General features: G+C 41.6%; 1 protein-coding gene across 1 annotated transcript in view; it reads left to right on the top strand.

Moving 5' to 3' along the window:
- The window catches only part of STYXL2 (serine/threonine/tyrosine interacting like 2), a 31,662-nt gene extending 25,154 nt beyond the window's left edge, over positions 1-6,508 (top strand). The window contains exons 5-6 of the mRNA XM_060770582.2: positions 650-867; positions 2,577-6,508. Coding sequence (XP_060626565.2) covers positions 650-867; positions 2,577-5,422 — 3,064 coding nt within the window. The 3' untranslated portion in view covers positions 5,423-6,508. The remainder of the gene's footprint in view (positions 1-649; positions 868-2,576) is intronic.
- Positions 6,509-22,208: the final 15,700 nt, after the last annotated feature.

Genomic DNA, 22,208 nt, shown 5'->3' with positions numbered 1-22,208 from the left:
ATGGGGGAGAATCTTCCTGTTTTGTCCATAGTACGGCCATCCCATTGTAAGCTGAAAGAGGAGTTTTCCTATGGTTTTAAACTCTTGCCACTGGAGGTGCATTTGCTCCCCTCCCTGTCTGGCCAATACATTTTTATTCTGTTAGCATTTGACCTGTCACATTAATGCACTTTTAGCAGACTACCCTCTTCTTTTAGATGTGTTTGTATAGCTTATTCCTGTCCCTGAGGTCCTTTGTTCTATTGTAATGCTTTTCTGAATGGATTTTATAGCAGTTGTTTTAAATTTTGCTGCTGGTCTCTCTGAGTAGTGTGGTTACAATAGAGGGCCAGGATATAAATCTGCTTAACCAAAATAAAATACTTGTGAAGTATCTGAAAAAGAGAAGGCACATTATAACATTTTGTGCTCCATCAGATATTTAACACGCCTTGTGAACCTGCTCTATTCTCTGCATTTCTTATCCCGCTTTGGCCATCTGAAAAATAGATCACACATAGTGCAGGTTGTAAAAGTTTTCTGGGTCTGTACTGATTCCCATTAGGGTGTCATCAGCCAATTCTCTGTTGTCGGTGTTCTGGTTATAAGATTAGCTTTGAAATACTCAAGATATAAGCCAGTATCCCATCTCTCTTCCTTTGCCTTGAAGGAGTGTTGCAGTCAACAAAGGCCGCCTAAAGAGAATAGGAATTACACATATCCTGAATGCTGCTCACGGCACTGGTGTGTATACAGGACCAGACTTCTATAATGGCATGGAAATCCAGTACCTGGGCATCGAGGTAGATGATTTCCCAGATATGGACATCTCTAAACATTTTCGCCAGGCTGCAGAGTTCCTTGATGAAGCATTACTAACCTATAAAGGTAAATAAGCCAAACAGTGCTCTTTATTTCATTATCATTTGTCAATTACCATTGTCATTATATAAACGAATAATATTGTGCTGTCCTTCAAACAGTTTTTTAATGCTTTGATAATCTTTTGAAAGGAGCCCCAGTGGTGCAATGGGTTAAACCCTTGTGCCAGCAGGACTGCTGACCAAAAGGTCGATGGTTCGAATCCGAGGAGCAGAGGGAGCTTCTGTCTGTCAGCTGCAGCTTCCCATGCAGGGACATGAGAGAAGCCTCCCACAGGATGGTAAAACATCCAGGCATCTCCTGGGCAATGTCCTTGCAGACGGCCAATTTTCTCACACCAGAAGCAACTTGCTGTTTCTCAAGCCACTCCTGACATGGGAAAAAATCTTTTGAAAATAGTACGATGACACACACTGGGAAGATAGAAACTAGATATTTCTAAGTTTTTCTCTAAGTAAAAATGGGAAACATGTGAAATTCAAAAACATTTAATATCAGTAAGGAGGAAGAATTTATTTTTCTCTTACACACACGCAAACCACTAAAAAAACTACCACTATCGGTTTTTTAGCATAATTCATGAACTAGGGAAGATTTGATTCTTCCACAATCGGATGAAACATCCAAACTTGTAACATGAATTTGAAGATAATATTATAAGGAGATATTGCACAAAATTTTGTTTTCTGAAGTTGTCTTTTATTTTATTTATCACTAAGACTAACCTTGGCAGGCACTAAGAACTGTTGGGTTGCTGTGAATTTTCCAGGCTGTATGGCCATGTTTAAGAAGCATTCTCTCCTGATGTTTTGTCCACATCTATGGCTGCCATCCTCAGAGGTTATGAGATTTGTTGGAAACTAGGCAAGTGGGGTTTATTGGCCACCTTTATTAGCATTGAATAACCTTGCAGCTTCAAAACTTGGCTGCTTCCTGCCTGGGGAAATCCTTTGTTGGGAGGTGATTAGCTGGCCCTGATTGTTAATTGTCTGGAATTCCCTGTTGTTTGAGTGTTCCTCTTTATTTACTGTCCTGATTTTAGAGGGTTTTTTTTAAATACTGGTAGCCAGATTTTGTTCATTTTTATGGTTTTCTCCTTTTTGTTGAAATTGTCCACATGCTTGTGGATTTCAGTGGCTTCTCTGTGTAGTCTGATGTGGTGGTTGTTAGAGTGGTCCAGCATTTCTGCATTCTCAAATAATAATACTGGCTACCAGTATTTAAAAAACTCTAAAATCAGGTCAGTAAATAAAGAACTACACTCAAAAACAGGGAAATTCCAGACAAGAAACAATGAGGGCCAGCTAATCACCTCTCAACAAAGGATTACCCCAGGCAGGAAGCAACCAAGCTTTGAAGCTGCAAATCTATTCAATACTAACCAAGGTGAGCAATTGCAACATTCACACTTGCCTCAAACAGACAAGTTTTTTTCTCCCACCCTGGACATTCCACAGATATATAAGCCCCATTTGCCCAGTTTCCAAAAGACTTCATAACCTCTGAGAATGCCTGCCATAGATGTGGGTGAAACGTCAGGAGAGAATGCTTCTTGAACATGGCCATACAGCCCAGAAAACTCACAGCAACCCAGTGATTCTGGCCATGAAAGCCTTTCAGAGCACATTAAGAACTGTTTTTTGGTTTGGAAACTAATTCTGAAATATCCTAGTTACCCCTGAGAATAATTGATCACCTGTATCATTTACTTCTAGGAAAAGTTTTAGTCAGCAGTGAAATGGGAATCAGTCGCTCAGCAGTGCTGGTAGCTGCTTACCTGATGATCTTTCATCACATGACAATCTTGGAGGCCTTGATGACTATACGGAAGAAGCGAGCCATATATCCTAATGATGGTTTCTTGAAACAGCTAAGGGAACTCAACGAAAATCTTTTGGAGGAACGACAAGAAGACATTGAAGAAGATACTGATGACACAAGTAGCCAAAGTTCTGTGGTTAGAGCTGGAAGCTGTTCCTTGTTGTCTGAGAGAGGGAATTCTGGCAGTATCATGGGAGCCAAAGTCCATTCTATCACAGTTGAGGAGGATGACACCACAAGCCTCCTGGGAAGTGTAATGAGTGCTTCTTCTATGGGAAAATCAAGCTTGGTTTCCAAACAGCCTACTCTAATCAGTGAAGAAGAAGAGGAGGAACTCTATGAAGAATGGAGGAAAAAGCAGGGCTTGCCTGCCAGGGAACTTCCAAATAAAGACGGAGAGAACAAACCTTCAGATCTTTCATTTCCAGAACAGGATAATTCTGAGGAGGATACTGAACGGTTGATCAAAGAATGGCAACGCAAAAATGAGAAATGCCAAATGGAAAGCTACTTGTTTCCCAAAGAGGAGGATGGAGACTCTAGCATGGGAGAAAGACTACATTCTGTAAATAATATAAGTGATACTGAGAGTGTGAGTAGCCAACAAATCAAGATCCTGAAACAACAACTGGAAGCAAGTGGCATCAACAGAACAAGGAGAGGGCGCACAGATTCTATGTCTACAGAAAGTAGTTGGGATATGTGGAATGAGAGGATGATGGAGATAGAGAAAGAAGCTGCTCAGAGATATTGTTCCAGAAGTAAACATAGTAATGAGAAGCCAGAAAATGGAACAAAAGAAAGAGATGTGGATGAGGAAAGTATATTATCAGATGCTAGTTCCTTTTATAATTTTTGTCAAAAGAACAAAGATAAACTGACTGCTTTGGAAAGATGGAAGATCAAAAGAATCCAGTTTGGTTTTCACAAAAAAGACCAGGAAGGCTCTGAGCAATCCAAGGTTGAAGGTGGCAGCCAACAAGGTAACGATACTACAGAAGAGCAGAAGAACTTGTCAGATGTCAACCTAACAGCCTACCAAGCCTGGAAGGCTAAACACCAGAAGAAGGTGGGCAATGATAATAAGGATGAAATTGTGGAACTGGCTAAAGTTGAAGATTCTGCTTCTTCCAGGAGAAAACAGAGACGAATGGAGTTACTTGAGCATTCAAAGAAAGTTTTGGAGGAAAGCCAGTCTCTCTGCAGCTGGGAAGCAGATAGTGCAATGAGTGGAAGTATCCCATTGTCAGCCTTTTGGCCATCACCAGCTTCTGTAAATGGCACCGATGATTCTGCTTCAGCATTGAGCATGCAAACCAATCGCTCCTCTTTATCTCAGGCCAGAAGCAATTGTGGGGCCATGTCAGGGCATGCACTAGGAGCAAGTATGCCCAATATCCCCCTTGGTCCAGACAACACAATATCAGTAGCCAGTATTCAAAACTGGATTGCCAATGTTGTTAGTGAAACTATTGCTCAGAAACAAAATGAGATCTTGATGTTGTCACGGCCTTCATCTGTACTGGCTTCTAGTGTTAAATCAGGTGATGCAGACAGATATCTGGATGATGACAAGACTTCTATGCTTAGTGCAAAGAGTGGCTTTTCTCTAGCTAATTCCTTGCTCCACAAGCAAGACGCACAGTATGCTGACACTCGATCCACCCTGTCTTGCGACACATCAATGAGTGGAAGGATGGAAGGATCCAGTTCAAGCAGGAGAGTGACACAAACAAGCAAGCCTCTTTTCAGTCTCTTTGCTGATGAAGTTGACCTGAAGAATCTTAGCAGAAAGGAAAAGAAGATGCAGCTGGAAATGAAAGAGAAGATGTCAGATTACCAGACTGAGAAGCTTATCAGCGACAATAAACGCAGCACTTTATTTAAGAAGAAGAAGATCAAGGGTGATGAGGATGGGGATGAGACAACAGGAAATGATACAGAAAGCATAATTGGTGGACTTAAGTTCCCAGTGCAAACAAATCTTGATCACACTGATACAGCTTCCACTTTCTCAGGTCAGTTTGCCAGTTATGGTGGTGCTATCAAATCAGAAGTGGAGAGCAATGTAAACAAGTGGCTTAAAGGTTTGAAGGCAGAAGAAAGGTCTTCATATCAGGATTGCTCTGACACTGGTGAAGAAAAATACAAAAGATCTTCCACCTTCAGAGAGGTCGACACTGAATCTTCTAGCTACAGGATTTCCAGATCTCAAAGAGAAGAAATGGATAGATTTTCAACATACCAGTGTAAAGATGATTTGCAAAGGGCATCATCACAATTTTCTTCCTCCAGTGTTAAAGAAGGCAAGGAAGCACGTACATTTACACGGTCAAAACTGAGTGAGTCAAGTTCCAGAGAAGAAAGTCCAGAACCAAATTTTTCCAGGAGAACCCCAGAGTCCTCCTACACCTCAGAATCCTCAGAACCATCCGCACGGAGTAGGATCAGATCGCGTCACTTGGAAGAACACGAGGAGGAGTCCAGTTCAGATGTGTCTGAGTTTGGAGCCAAAAGAAAGTTCACCCAGAGCTTTGCAAAGTCTGAGGAGAATGGAGAGAAAGAGGGAAGGGAAGAAAAAAGGGAAGAGTGCTTTTCATCGAGGCGTTTGTTTAGAAACAGACAAAGCACTCGTAAAGAAGAAGAAGAGGAAATGGATGATGATGCCATCATTGCCGCCTGGAGAAATCGGCAGGAAGAAACAAAGGCAAAGCTTCGACGAAAGAGGGAGGAGCAATAGAAAGCCATGTTATACCTGCTCTGTATTACTCCAGTTGAAGAAAAGCCTTGGGGGAAAAAATCTCAAAAGACACATTTTAATCACTCTATTTTCCATCATCAGTTTCAGTTAAGAGAGTACCTTTTAGTCCTGCATATATTACCTTATTCTTTCTTTTCAGTCGTAGTGGCTTTCCCATTGTATATCAATAACATCCAGGTCTTTCTGTATAGAAATATTTCAAGTGCTCTTTGAGAAAATGTATTTAGTCATAATAATCATCATCATCACCATCATCATCTTTATTTGTATTCCGCCCTATCTCCCCAAGGGGATTCATCACACTAGAGAAAAAAGTCCACTTAAAATCCGGTTTCTGCCTCCTGCAGAATTCTGGAGTTTGTAGTTTAGCGAAGCTATTAAAGGCTCCTCCTTAAACTACAAACCCCAGAATTCTGCAAGAGGCAGAAACCAGATTTTAAGTGGATTTTTTCTCTAGTGTGATGAAGAGATCGGAGTGGTTTTTGAAAATAAGTCAATGCTCACAAACATTTGTTTGAAATATGTAAATTATTATATTTTCTAAAATTATCAGAATTAGTTTATTATTTTATTTTAATTTAATTGGGATTAAAACTAGAACAATATAAACAACCTTTATTGGCAGGTTATAATGCAGCTCTTCTTATACCATCAGTGCCCTGATCCCATGTGGAAGGTATAACTGAACTTTTAATATTCTATTGCTTCAAAATCACAGAGCCTTTTCCATCTCCGGTGTGCATCAATATAAAGGAAACTACTGAGGGAATAAATGCAATGTTTGTTCCCATGACAACTTGTAACTGAGCAAAATATCAATCATCAGTCACATGGGGAGACTTTGTTTAAGAATTTTTACTTTGTTTGCTATATAAAGGAGACAATACCAGAGGAAAAAATTTACCTTTGGAGCAGAATTGTATTCCTAACCTTATAAAGCATATGCTATAACAGTTTGTATCACTTTTAAATGAAAGTGTGCCCAGGCTGCATTCTGGTATATTGGAAATAAAAGCACAGTGTAGAAAATGGAACAACTTAGCAGCAGCATTCTAGCAAAAGAAATCACAGTGTGTCTGTTTTCTTTGCGGTGGATAAATGGCAAGAAAATCTCATGGAAGGTTCCCTATGAGGGCTTCAAGAACAGACCATTTTCCTTGGTCTCACTAGCAAAACCTGGCATTACTAAGTCTTTGCTAGTGGGTTAACTTACTCTTCCAGTCGAAGAAGAAGAAGAAGAAGAAGAAGAAGAAGAAGAAGAAGAAGAAGAAGAAGAAGAAGAAGAAGAAGTATTATTTGTTTGTAGACCGCCCTATCTCCCTGAATGGACTCAGGGCAGTTTCCAACTTATATGGCAAACATTCAATGCCAATGAGAAAACATATAAATAAATCACATCTATATAAATAAAATGTAATGTTCGTTTGTGGGATTAGTATAATTCAAAAACTGCTGGACGAATTGACACCAAATTTGGACACAAGACACCTATCAGGCCAACGAGTGACCATCACTCATAAAAACACTGGAAAACACAGTGGAAGACACTTAAAAAGCAAAAAAACCCAACAACATTACAACGAATGCACAAAACCATATATTTACACATATATACATACATACACACACAAAACACATATACACAGACTGGGCCACAGCAATGTGTGGCAGGGACGGCTAGTTATCTATATAAATAAAAATGTAATGTTCATTTGTGGGATTAACATAACTCAAAAACCACAGGAAAAATTTACATCAATACACCTATCTGGCCAACAAGTGACCATCACTCATAAAAACACTGAAAAACACAGCAGAAGGGACTTAAAATGCCAAAAAAGCAAAAAGATGCTACAGTGCATGCCCAAAAATGACTCCCCATGGCAAACAAACCACACAATAGCATATCCACACTCTCTTCCGGACGACAGCTCTCAGCATCCCCTAGACCAGGCCCTTTAGGAGAGGAGGAGGATCCAAATGTACTGCTTCCAAGCTGCAAGCTTTCTTCTCCTTGGTTTTCTTTGAAAACATCCACATCCCTGTATATTTTCAATTTCCTATTCGTGGACTGCAACTCCCAGCAATTCTCCAGATAGATAGATTAGATAGAGGTAGGTAGGTAGATCAGGACTGCTGGGAGTTGCAGTCCAAGAATAGGTAGAGAAGGAAGAAAGGGGAGAAAGAGGAAGGAAAGAAAGGGGGGGAGGAAAGGAAGAAGAAGAGAAGGAAGGAAGGAAGGAAGGAAGAAGGGAGGGAAGGAGGGAAGGAGGGAGGGAGAGAAAGAAAGAAGAGAAAGAGGGACGACAGGTTGGCCGCAGCAATGCGTGAAAATTGTGAAGAGGAGTCAGTTCCAACAGTGTTATAGACTTGCATTCCACTTACAACAGAATAATGTGGTGAGGAAACTGAGGACTCTTGAGCTGATAGAATGACTATAAATTATACACGTATCAGAGGATGGAGAAAATCATGTACCTAAATGCTGTCTTACACAAAGAATGTTCTGCAAAATAACAGAATGGAAAATAATATCCCCTTCTAACATTTCACAGAGGAAGACTACGATATGTGTGCCCAAGAATTGTGTAATCAGGCTGGCAAAAGATATTAATGGGGAAAACAAACAAACTGGAGAGGCTGCATCAGTTTCCTCTCTTCCCCTCTCTACTTGCTGAGTTAATCAGATGCATGCTACAACTCAGTTTGAAGCTATTCAAGTCAGCTGGGGAAAAGTGGGACATTTTTAAAACAGCAGAAAAAGTGGGAAAGCAGAGGATTAATCAGGATCAATGGAAGATATGATATCATATTTTTGTGATGTTATAAATATATTTATTCATTTGCAGGAGATTTGGCCCACAGTGGAGAGTAATCAGAAACCACCCTCGCATCCTATCCGTAACCCAAAGTATAGTCCAATTTCAAAGCATGTAGAGCTGGTTCCAGGTTTGAGAGATCTTTCAACAAAGTGCCCCCTGATAGACACCCTCTGTCTGAGCTTGCTCCTGGCCACAGGTGTATCTGCTACCATCCCCCCCCCCCCCCCCCCGAAAATAAGACATTGACTTATATTTATTTTTCCTCAAGGAGACACACTATGGCTTATTTTCAGGAGATGTCTTATTTTTATTAAGTATGGTACAACAATCTGCATTTATTCAAATATAGTGATGAGTAAAACGGCAGCCACAGCTTTACTTCTTTCCCTCGAGGACACACAATACCTAAAGCAGAGCGTCCTGCTCCTCACTTAACTGAGGAGACCTTTACTTTCATTTTATATTGATGGGGCTTCCTGAGATAGCAGCTGTCACGATGGGGCAGATGAGAAGGGCTGCTCGTCTTATTTACCGCTCCATGCCAGTACGTTACATAGCCACGCCTATCACTATGTCTTATTTTCGGGTTATGGCTTATATTGTGTAAATGCGTAGAAATCCTGCTATGGCTTATTTTATGGGTATGTCTTATTTTTAGAGATACAATCTAATAGCAGTGCATCATTTCAACATTTATTTTAAGATTCTGCACAGTATTTCACTGTCACATTGTGAAGCATATAAAATATCAGATTATCACCTCAGCCACTTGGCACAGAAAAGGAATCAGAGTACATTCCAACTGTCCCAGATTGATAGGGATCGTCCCAGTTAATCCTTCGCTGTCCCTTCGTTTCAAATACCCCAATACCTCTCTCCTCCCCCTAGTATCCTCCTTTGTCCTCATCTTCCTTTCACTGCTGGAAATGGCACTAAAAGTAGTTTGCACTCTGTTAGTGGAAAGGAGAGGAAAGGGTAGGGTCTTGCTGTTTTTTAGGAGGCTCCTTTATTTGTTTGAGTTTTTCAGGGTTTCCTAAACTCAGTGCATAAATCCCAGTTTTACATGCCTTGTCATGAATAACTTCCCTCTTTGTAGCCTTCCTGTTAACTTCTGACAGTACTCTAATGTTATTTATTATAATTATTTGAAACACAACAAGCTGAGTGCACACCAAGCAAGATCACTCTGCTGGCTGTTTCATTGGATCACACATTAGACACTTACCAAGTGTCTAGGACTGTGTGATGTATCGGTGAATAATGTGTGCAGATCCCAATAAGGTGGCCTTCTGCAACTGGCAGATGGTAATGTTGTCAGATGGTAATTGTGCCAGAGTCTTATAATATTTATTATTATTATTATTATTATTATTATTATTATTATTATTATAGGAGCTCCCGGTGGCACAGTGGGTTTATTTATTTATTTATTTATTTATTTATTTGCTTTACTTCTATACCGCCTTTCTCAGCCGAAATGGCGACTCAAGGCGGTTTACATAATAAAGGTTTTCACAACAATATTGAAAAAGGCAATTAAAACACATTATACAAGACATACAAGATCAAAAAACAATCATTATCGTAATCGTAGTGCCTCAGCAACAAATCAGAATCCGTAATCATAATCCTTTATACCAATTCCTATGTTCGGTTGTACCATCTTCCTGTATTCCATTGCACTATTTAGCCAAACGCTTGTTCGTAAAGCCAAGTCTTGACCTTCCTCCGGAACGCCAGCAGTGAAGGGGCCTGTCTGATGTCCACAGGTAGGACATTCCACAGCCGAGGGGCCACCACCGAGAAGGCCCTGTCCCTCGTCCTCGCCAAACACGCTTGCGATGCAGGCAGGACCGAGAGCAGGGCCTCCCCGGACGATCTTAATGTCCTAGTCGGTTCATAGGTGGAGATGCGTTCGGAGAGGTAAGTAGGGCCGGAACCATTTAGGGCTTTATAGGCTAAAGCCAGCACCTTGAATTGTGCCCGGTAGCAGATTGGCAGCCAGTGGAGCTGGCGCAACAGAGGAGTGGTGTGCTCCCTGAGTGCCGCTCCTGTTAGCAACCTGGCTGCCGAACGTTGGACCATTTGAAGCTTCCGAGCAGTCTTCAAGGGCAACCCCACATAGAGAGCGTTGCAGTAGTCTAAGCGGGATGTAACAAGCTTTAACTGTGCAAATGCTCCCCTGGTCACCGCCGAAACCTGGCGTTCCAGGCTCAGCGACGAGTCCAGGGTCACTCCCAAGCTGCGAACCTGCGTCTTCAAGGGGACCCCTGTGCCGGCGGGACTGAAGACCGACAGGTCGCAGGTTCGAATCCGGGGAGAGTGCATATGAGCTCCCTCTATCAGCTCCAGCTCCCCATTCGAGGACATGAGAGAAGCCTCCCACAAGGATGTTAAAACATCAAAAACATCCAGGCATTCCCTGGGCAACGTCCTTGCAGATGGCCAATTATCTTACACCAGAAGTGACTTGCAATTTCTCAAGTTGCTCCTGATACAACAAAAAATATTATTATTATTATTATTATTATTATTATTATTATTATTATTTCAAACATTTGTATCCCGTCCTTCTCTCTCACACAAACCCCCCAGGGGAGAGGGGGACTGAGAGCAACTGGCAACCATTAGATTTATTTATTTATTTATTTATTTCAATTACTTATACCCCGCCCTTCTCACCCCCGAGGGGGGACTCAGGGCAGCTTACAAACAACGGCACAATTCGATGCCTGAATCAATAAACAAACAATACTTACAACAATTTAGACACTTAACAAGTTAAAAACATTAGTACATAATAAAATAGCAAAACAAGCTCATGCTCAGTGTTCAGAGTTCCGTATATCCATTCCATTCCATTCGTCCATGTTTGTCGTCAGATCTTCCTTTAGCTGCCAGCATGTCCAAAAGGTTGGTCCCATATCCAGGTCTTCAGTTTTTTCCTGAACGTCAGAAGGGAGGTCGCTGATCTAATCTCCCCAGGGAGTGAGTTCCACAGGTGAGGGGCCACCACTGAGAAGATGCCAAACAAACAATTATAATAACAATTACAATTACAATTAAACCAATTAATTAAAAAGATCAGTTATAAACATTTAAAAACAAATCCAAATCCAAAGTCACACTCCGAAGTCTGTCCATTGTCAGTCACATAAGTCATTCACATTATTATCACTGCATCTGCTGCTTGAATGCTTGGTTCCACAACCACAATTTAAGTTTGGCCACATGTGTTCTGATTTTCATCTGAAATTTTGGAGGACAGAGGTCTGTGCAGTGTCAATTGGTATGGCCTCCAGCAGCAGGCCAAAGGTGCCTGCAACAGTCCATTCCACTGTCCCAAGATATCATTGCATCATTCTGCTTTAGGTATAGACCACTCCTGGGATCCAAATCTAAAATCACTGTCACGCTTCCAAAAATGCAAATGATGTTTGTTTGTTTTCCTCTTCCAAGTTGAGATTGCCAGCAGCTTTGGACTGAAATGGATATATGGATATAATTATAGCAGTCCATCATTCATGAAAGGAGAGGTTTGTTTTAAGGCAAAAGAGCATTTGCTTCTTTTTAAAATGGGCAAAGATGTTTCAGCCTCCACCTGCCCTTCACATGCTCCCATCTCCCTCTGCTCTCTTTGGAGAACAGGTTTGAGTCCATCTACTTTCATATTTTCAAACAAAATTCATGAAAGGGCCATAAATACCATGACTCGTTAAAAGGGAAGCTGTTTTCTCTTCCTCCCACGAGACCCCTTCCTGCGAGAGGGGAGAGAGAGTTCAGCCCTTTGAAGAATTCTCCTTCTGTTAATGTAGCTGGATCTGAAAGCTGTCTTCTGGGTTTTGTTCTTCACATCATCTTGACCAGGCTGTGCCATGGCTCTTCTCTCTGTTGCATCCTCAAATGTGAAGGAGGGTTGGAAACAGACAGGGAAAACAATTTAGTTTGCACATTTTCAGGAGGTTGTACCTGATGCGATGAAATATCTATCTAGCGATGAAAAACTTCGGGGGAAAAGGTTCCTCACTACCTTTCCTAAGACAAAAAATTGAAACTGTTCGACCATATTCACCTGGCAATATACCAAATGCACAAAATGAAAGTTAGCAGACTCTGAGGCAATCAATTACCTGAGATATAATCCAGAAATGACATTTCTTTCTGAGTGGCCATGGTAAATGGTCTGCCCCTTATCATGGGTTTGTCTGAAAGATAAATCCTTGCAGGAACAGGCGCAATCATGGCCTAGTTTTGACATTATCAAAAGGCGGCTCAGTGCGGCTGAAAATAGTCTTCTACTGGTCTGGAGTTAATTGCTGAAAGGGAAGTCTTACATGATTAAACTTGCTCAGTCCTTCGCTTTCTGGGGAAAAGGGAATGGGTTTACGGTGGCGAAGTCCAAACCTTCTTAGGCTGTGGAGGATGTCTGTGAAAGGACAGAAATTGTATTTCCTCAGCCTGGAGCACTACAGTCCTGTGGAGCAAGAACGCTTTCATGCACAAGACAGGCTTTAGAAAATTAGTCCCTTTGCATCTGAGAAACTAAGACTGACAGCAAAATTGAGGGAGGTTTCTGTTAACCAATTTTTCAGAGGTTTTATGGAAAAGTCCTGTGGAATTCTGTGTCCAACTCTGGGCACCACAATTGAAGGGTGATTTTGATAAGCTGGAATGTGTCCAGAGGAGGGTGACTAAAATGATCTAGGGTCTGGAGAACAAGTCCTATGAGGAGCGGCTTAAAGTGCTGGGTACGTTTAGCCTGAAGAAGAGAAGGCTGAGAGGAGACATGATACCCATGTATAAGTATGTGAGAGAAAGTCATAGGGAGGAGGGAGCAAGCTTGTTTTCTGCTGCCCTGAAGATCAGGACGCGGAACAATGGCTTCAAACTACAAGAAAGGAGATTCTATCTGAACATTAGGAAGAACTTCCTGACTGTGAGAGCTGTTCAGCAGTGGAACTCTCTGCCCCTGAGTATGGTGGAGGCTTTTAAACAGAGGCTGGATGGCCATCTGACAGGGGTGCTTTGAATGCAATTTTCCTGCTTCTTGGCAGGGGGTTGGACTGGATGGCCCTGGAGGTGTCTTCCAACTCAATAATTCTATGATTCTATGTATTTATTATTATTCATGTCAGAAGCAAATTGGGTACAGTTATAATGTATTTTAAACACAAACAAAGTTAAAAACTGGGCATTATACTACATTTCCTTTGACCAGAAGCTGGTCACTTGGAGTGCCTCTGGTGTTGCCGTAAGAAGGTCCTCCATTGTGTGTGTGACAAGGCTCAGATTGCATTGTAGTAAGTGGTCTGTGGTTTGCTCTTCGCACTCACATGTGGTGGACTCCACTTTGTAGCCCCATTTCTTAAGGTTAGCTCTGCATCTCGTGGTGCCAGAGCGTAGCCTGTTCAACACCTTCCAGGTCACGCAATCTTCTGTGTGCCTAGGAGGAAGTCTCTCATCTGGTATCAGCCACTGATTGAGATTCCAGGTTTTATCCTGCCACTTTTGGACTCTCGCTTGCTGAGGTGTTCCTGCGAGTATCTCTGTAGATCTTAGGAAGCTGTTTCTTGATTTAAGGCATTATCTTGCTGGCTGATACTCAGAGGGTGGGAAAAATCCTATTATATCTAATGATCAAATTAGACTTTAAGGGACATACGTATTCCCTATAATTGACATGATTTCTCTCTTAATAAACCTGCCTCAGAGATATGTGCTTTAGTGATGACAATTGCAAATTAAATCTGTGTTTACCTCCAATAACAAAATGAAACATACTAAATCAAAATTACGTAGTGAGAACAATCTGTACTATGATCAACATCCTTCACCACTTGAGGCAGTATGTTTTCTTGTACAACACATTGACAGCCAACAAGAGTGTTTTTTTCCTCTGAAAATTGCATCATTCAAATGACTATTTTTGAATAATTAAATTATGATGATCCCAGACTTCTTGTTTTCTTGTTTAAATAAAGAAGGGAAAAGACTTATCTTTCTTGGTGTAATAACCATTCTTCAAACCAGTGTGAATATTTGGAAAGCTCCCCTTGCTTGCTCAGATCAAAGCCTGATTTTCACAAAAAATCAAGTTAAATGTCAAAAGCCAGTGTCTCAAAGAGGCAGTTGCTCATAATATTGGAATATTTTTCCCTTTTATAAAGATCAATAAGAAATTTAAATCCCTTCTACCTGATACCTAATTTTAATTGTTCAGAGTATTTATTTACTCTATTTATACCCCGCCTTTCTCTAATCCGAAGGGGATTCAAGGCGGCTTACATAAGAGGCAATTATTCAATGCCTTAAAACACATAGAATTCCAATAAAATAAAATAAAATAAGATCAAGATTAAAACATTATTAAGCATTTAGAAACATTCCATTCCATATTAAAATCACGCCATTCAAGCTGTTCCATAGTCATTCCATATAGTCCAAATCTGTTAATTGCACTGCACTATTCTCCAAAGGCCTGATCCCACAGCCAAGTTTTTACCTTTCTTCAGAAGGCTAGGAGGGATGGGGCCGAGAATAAGTCCTCCCCAGATGATCTTAATCTCTGAGAAGGTCCATAGAGGAAGATCTGTTCAGGTAGGTAAGCTGGGTTGGAATCATTCGGGGATTTATAGGCTAAAGCCAGCACTTTAAATTGTGCTCAGTGGTTAGACTGGCAGCCAGTGGAGCTGATGTAACTCCCTGTATGCCTTTCCGGTGAGCAATCTGGCTGCAGCCCATTGGACCATTTGGAGCTTCTGAACACTCTTCAAAGGCAACCCCATGTAAAGCATGCTGCAGTAATCTATTCAGTATGTAACCAGAGCATGGACCATTGTGGCCAAGTCTGACTTTCCAAGATATGGCCACAGCTGGTGCACAAGTTTTAATTGTGCGAATGCTCCCCAGGCCACTGCTGAAACCTGGGTTCCAGACTCAGCGATGAATCCAGGATCACTCCCAAGTGTTTTCAGACTATTAAATTATAATTGGATGCATGGCAAAGTCTAGTCTTTCTTTAATTTAGAGGTTATTAGCATTTTCTGCATCAACAGTTCTCCAATTGTATCAGCCAATTTGCCTGTTTCAAATAGGAAGAACAAGTTTGAATCTGCTCTTGCTGAATGCAGTTATTTGGCTCAGGCATCTTATTTAGACTGTGATAATAAAACCAAAAGGGGCTTAAGATTGACAAATGATTTTTTGAAAATGATATTTTAAGCAATGTCTTACTTTCATTCATGGATATGTGATTATAATCTACATGGTTCTTCATCCCTCCTGTTGAGGATTATTTCAATGGTTGGAGAAATACAGCATGAAAAGAAAACTGGGTAATATTTTTCCCAGTTTCAGCACTTCTACAGTAAACACAGCACTATTTTGTGCTATTGTGTCACATAGAATATGATTAAAGGTAATGCAGTTCTGACAGGGATTTCCCCAGCCCCTCCATACACACATTCTTCAAACTTTTCCATTGTTTGGGAAACAACAAACAGAGATTGAGGGGATACCATTGACTGCCAACCAACTGGTCTAATGGGCATGCTAGCTTGCTGAGGAATTCTGGAAGCTTTGGTCCAAAAAGCAGTTGAACTTGAAGTAAAACCAAAAGTGTTGTTACTTCAACCAAATTATTGACTTGCTTGCTTGCCTTAGCTTTTTTATTACCCGAGAAAATGTATTTTAAGGTGGATGTATTCTTCCTTCCAAACTCTACTCACAGAACATGGGTTTATAGTAACATGGGTTCCAGACGTTATCTTCAGCTTCTAATAGTCCCCTGTTTTCCCATTGCTTCCTCCACCTTTGTTCTTATCAGCAAAGTCAGCATGGGTAATTCCAAGTCCTGGAGCTGAGATGGTGGTGGGATTAAACATACCCACTACACATATCACACCATACACGTTACGCTATTCTACTCCAGGTGAGTCAATATCTTTGCAGTTGAACCACTCCTACATTGGTTGTAATGTCATTGGAATGGTAACTTTTCAAGTCACAAAAATAATCACCTTGAATGGAAAGGCAAGAGAGGAGAAGCTGGGATTTCAGCAAAAACATTAGCATCCAGAAGAATAATAACACTTTTATGTGTATTCTACCCTATCTCCCTGAGGGGACTCAGGGCAGATTTCCGCATATACAGATATATACAGACGCAAGGCAAACATTCAGTGCCTCAAAACAATGAAACACAGATACACAGATAAATGTAAAGGCTTCCCCTTTCTTCTCCGACTGAGGGGGTGGTGCTCATCTCCATATCAAAGCCAAAAGCCTGCATCGTCCGTAGACACCTCCCAGGTCTGACTGCAAAGAGCGCTGTTTACCTTCCCACCAAGGCAATACCTATTGATCTGTTCACATTTGCATAGGTGGGCAGGAGCTGGGGCTAACAGTGGGAGCTCACCTCATCCTGTGGATTTGAACCATCAACCTTCCAGTCAGCAAGTTCAGCAGCTCGACGGTTTAACCCATTGTGCCATCATGGTCACCGCGGATGATGTAATCTGGATTTTCAGGGAAAATGGAGTGAGTCAAATGGGTTCATTCACACTTTACAGTTATAACACTTTGATTCCTCTTTAAACTGCCATGGATATACCCTATGGGGTGCTGCGAGTTGGCATTTAGGGAGGAGTACCTAGAATTTTCAGACAGAGAGCTCGAGTGCCTCCCAAAACTACAAAGATGACCCAGTGGGGTGGACTTGCATGGTGTCAAAGGGTCCCAGCAGAAGATAATGGAATATAGGATATAAGTGTTTCCTAATTGTCTTTTCCAAAGCCGTATCTTTCCCCAGATGTATTATAACACATTAATAAATAGGCTCCAGTTGTGCATTGGATCTTGTTAGCGTAAACAAAGTTCATCGGATCAGCTACTACCCGAATTTATGTGATGGTAAATGGCTTGGAATGTTTTCTTGTTGATCAAATGTTAACACAGCTGAGTAAACCACAATTTAATGGGTTGCTGTGTCTCCAAGTTACCAACTGAATTTTCAGCTGAGTATAAGTACAGTACCTTGGACCGCAAGAAGATCAAACCAGTCCATACTCCAGGAAATAATGCCCGGCTGCTCACTGGAGGGAAGGATATTCAAGGCAAAGATGAAGTACTTTGGCCACATAATGAGAAGTCAGGAAAACTTTGAGAAGACAATGATGCTGGGGAAAATGGAAGGAAAAAGGAAGAGGGGCCGACCAAGGGCAAGAGGGATGGATGTTACCCTTGAAGGTACTGGCTTGACCTTGAAGGAGCTGGGGTTGGCGACCTCCAACAGGGAGCTCTGGCGTGGGCTGGTCCATGAGGTCATGAAGAGTTGGCAGTGACTGAACTAATAAACAACAATATGCACAATCTCTCTCACATACAAATAAAAGGTAAAAGTTTCCCTTAACATTAAGTCTAGTTAAGTCTGACTCTGGCGGGTGGCACTCATTTCTATTTCTATTTCAAAGAGCTGGCATTGACCATAAACACCTCCAAGGTCATGTGGCCAGCATGATTGCATGGAGCACTGTTACCTTCTTGCCAAAGCAGTACCTATTGATCTATTCACATTTGCATGTTTTCAAACTGCTAGGTTGGCAGAAGATGGGCCTAACAGCGGGAGCTCACCCCGCTCACCGGATTCAAACCACCAAGCTTTCAGTCAGCAAGTTCAGCAGCTCAGCGGTTTAACTGCTGCACCACCAGGGCATCTAAAAATACTGTCCACTAATCTCTTCAAAAACAACCTACATGGACATGTTCAAGAGGAATATTTTTGCTCCCTAATTTAGAGACACATGAATGAAATGTTATTTCTTATAGCCATAAAATGGCTTGATAGCATTGGCATTGTGACTTAATCTGGAAAAGTAGGTTTGTAAAAAAATTAACTGAATAAATACTATAATTTACTCAAGTGCTGGTTAAATCGCAAGTCCTTTGTAAGCTGGAGAATTCCCCTCACCAATCCAGTCCCAAGGCCAAATGTACCTGGAGAGAAAGCCCATACAAATCACGAGCATACAAAATAAAATACCTAAAGGAAGCTTTCAAGTACAGGAAAATCATGCCTTTATTGTTCCCTTTCATTTCTCAGTAATACAATATTGTACAGAAATAATCGAGGTCATTCATAGCTCACAGTGTAAAGTACAAAAACCAGGATGAGCAAGATAGGCAGCCTAACTGACCTTGTAGTTTAAAACATGTAACTTATATTGTGAAATTAACATACATATAATAAGTATTAAAGTGCAATACTTCTAAAATATAAATTAATAATAACATTAATGGGAACAATTACCACAAATCTCATTTCGTGACCTTGATAGAATCTATTCTGTCAGCTGGTAGGCAATAATTCATAACTACACAAATATGGCAAACAAAATGGTCACCGGAGGCTTCTGCAATCATCACATATCCTGCAACTGTGCCCAATTTGGAAGGGACAGTGCAAATTAATCCTTTGTTGTCCAACTTTTCTCAGCCACTTATAAAATGAGTGTCTTCCTTTGTCTTCATCTCACTTTCATTACTATAGGCAGAGTTCCAAGTGCAAAAAATAGTTCGCATTCAATGTATTGTCGAAGGTTTTCATGGCTAGAATCAGTGGGTTGTTGTACATTTTTCAGGCAGCATGGCATTCTCTCCTGACGTTTCACCCGCATCTATGGCAGGCATCCTCAGAGGTTAAGAGGTCTGTTGGAAACTAGGCAAGTGAGTTGTTGTGAGTTTCCCAGGCTGTCTGGACATGTTCCAGAAGCATTCTCTCCTGACGTTTCACCTGCATCTATGGCAGGCCTCCTCAGAGGTTGTGAGGTCTGTTGAAAAATGGGGTTGTTTTATCAGTGGAATGTCCAGGGTGGGAGAAAGAACTCTTGTATGTTGGAGGTAGGTATGAATGTTTCAATTGCCCACCTTGATTAGCATTTAATGGCCTAGCAGTTTCAAAGTTTGGCTTCTTACTGCCTGGGGGAATCCTTTGTTGAGAGGTGATTAGCTGTATCTCATTGTTTCTTGTCTGGAGCTTCCCTGTTTTCCTAGTTACAACAACCCAGTTTGCATTCAACTAACTCTGCAGAGCAGAGAGGAAAATCGGTGGCAGTGTTGGGGAAATCTTTCCATTCCCAGGAGGCTCAGGCAAAGCAAACTGCTGCAGCCTCGCCTAGTTTATTGTTCTTTCTCACTAACAATTTGGAAACATTGCCATCTTGAACACACTCTAATATTGCTTGGCCCCTAATATTGTCTTGGTTTTTACATATGAAATAGTGGAAGGTATGGGTTTCAGGCTAATTTTTCCATCCAAAAATAAATAAAAGACTTTCATTACTGCCTGAAAAGTAAGGAGTGTGAAAAGCATATGTCAATACCAGTTGGATCAAAATTACTAAAACTATACATATAATAAAAGTGAACATATGTATGTGTGTATGTAATTGGGATGTCCACTTACACAGACAAGCTCCCACCTCCACAAACAGTGATAGCTCCCACTACTCAGGAGCCACCAATGGCCCTCCCTCCAGTGACGTTGCAGGTTATAGTGAGCGCCATGAACATGTATAAGAGCCCCGCCAATGTCCTCCACAAACACAATCCTGCCCACAACCCAAGTGAAGACTTTCATACAGGGACAATTTGATCCTAGATTTTATATGTTTCCTCCACCACAGCCATCCCAGTGTGTCTTACTCTCTCCATTGGTGTGGAATTTGCATGACCCCGCCCACCTGCAATCAGAGAGCACACTGATCCCTACCGATGATACAGCTAGAGCAAATTTTCACAACATAACGAAACTTTAAGTACTGATGGAGTTTTTCAGGGCTAACCTGACATGATGTGAATTGCAGTTCACCCACAAACGTATGCATTTTGTACAATTAAAAATTGACTTTCTCAAGGCAATGCTATGTACCCAAGCTAGTAAATAACATTATTCCATTTACACTGTGCAACAGAAAGCAATCCTAAATTGGTTTTGAGTGTAGTAGTAGTAGTAGGTCTTGGTAGTAGGCGACTCCCTCCTTAGAGGAACGGAAGCTGTCATTTCCAGACCAGATGGGATGGCTCGAGAAATATGCTGCCTACCGGGGGCAAAAATACACCATATCACTCAGAGGCTCACCAGGCTCCTCAAGCCCTATCACCGTCCTCCCCTCATGTTGATTCATGTAGGAACCAATGATACTGCAAGGCATACGTTTCAAAAGATCACAAATGATTTTCGAGCTCTAGGAGCAATACTAAAAGAATGTAATGTACAGGTGGTCTTTTCATCCCTCCTCCCTGTTGTAAGACACGGACCCACAAGAGCCAGAAAAATAGTACAGGTCAATGACTGGCTTAGAAAATGGTGTCAGGAGGAACGCTTTGGCTTCCTCGACCATGGCCTGCTATTCCAGGAGGATGGCCTACTGGCAAGGGATGGGGTGCATCTCACACAAGTAGGAAAACACTTTTTTGCTCACAGACTCGCAAACCTCATTAGACGCACTTTAAACTAGGTCCACCGGGGGAGGGGGACAACAGCCTTGCGAACGCTACTTTACCCATAATGTCTGGGAATCGCCAGAAGGCTAAACGGAGGGCTGCACAAACACAACAAGGACCACGTACCAAAAGCACAATAATCCCAATTAAACAGCTCAAGGGAAGATCCCAGGGGCTCACATGTCTTTACACTAATGCACAGAGCATGGGAAATAAACAAGACGAACTCCAACTTCTAGCACAACACCACAAATATGATATCATAGCCATCACTGAAACCTGGTGGGATGACTCCTATCGCTGGAATGTAGATATCGAGGGGTATAACCTCTTTCACAGAAACCGAACAAAGGGGAGAGGAGGCGGAGTAGCCTTATATGTCAAAAACTCTTATGCTGCAGAAGAAATTCAAGACAGCAATCTGGGAAACCAGCTTGAAATCATCTGGATAAGAATCAAGGGAACTGGGACTCAAAAAGATGTCGTTGTAGGCGTCTACTACAGACCCCCAAGCCAGGAGGAAGATCTTGATGAAGTCTTCTGCCAACAGTTGACCAAACAGGCACAGAAAAGAGATGTAGTAGTCATGGGCGATTTCAACTATCCCGATATTTGCTGGAAAACAAACTCGGCCAAGAGTACAAGGTCCAACAAATTTCTCGCTTGCCTTGCAGACAATTTCATGGTCCAGAAGGTAGAAGAGGCAACAAGGGGATTGGCTACTCTTGATCTCATCCTAACAAATGTGGAGGACCTGATCGATGCGGTCGAAGTGGTAGGATCCTTAGGGGCAAGTGACCATGTGCTCCTGCAATTTGAGGTACAAAGGAAGGCCGAAACTAAGACAAGTCAAACCCGCATTTTGGACTTTAGGAGAGCTGATTTCCAAAAAATGAAGGAAACGCTGAGCAGCATTCCGTGGACACAGATACTAAAAGACAAGGGAGCTACGGATGGATGGGAACTTCTCAAGAGTGAAATACTCAAGGCGCAATTGCAAACCGTGCCAACAAAGAGAAAAAATAGGACAAGTGCAAAGAGGCCAGAATGGATGTCCAAAGAACTTCTAACTGTGCTAAGACACAAAAGAGACATGCACAAGAAGTGGAAAAAGGGAGAAATCACCAAAGAAGAATTCAAACAAATAGCCAACACCTGTAGGGAAAAGGTCCGCAAAGCTAAAGCAAAAAACGAGCTCAGACTTGCCAGGGACATTAAAAACAATAAAAAGGGCTTCTATTCTTATGTCAGTAGAAAAAGGAAAAACAAGGAGGCGATAGGACCTCTTCGAGGAGAAGATGGGGCAATGCTGACAGGGGATAGGGAAAAGGCAGAACTACTTAATGCCTTCTTTGCCTCGGTCTTCTCACAAAAAGAGAGTCTTCAACCTCAGCAAGATGGAGTGGATGAGGGATTGGAGGACATCCAACCCCAAATTGGGA

Source organism: Anolis sagrei, chromosome 3 (assembly GCF_037176765.1).
Source record: "Anolis sagrei isolate rAnoSag1 chromosome 3, rAnoSag1.mat, whole genome shotgun sequence".
Classification (NCBI taxonomy): domain Eukaryota; kingdom Metazoa; phylum Chordata; class Lepidosauria; order Squamata; family Dactyloidae; genus Anolis; species Anolis sagrei.
The sequence above is the reverse complement of the archived record's forward strand: the minus strand, read 5'-3'. Positions and strand labels throughout refer to the sequence as shown.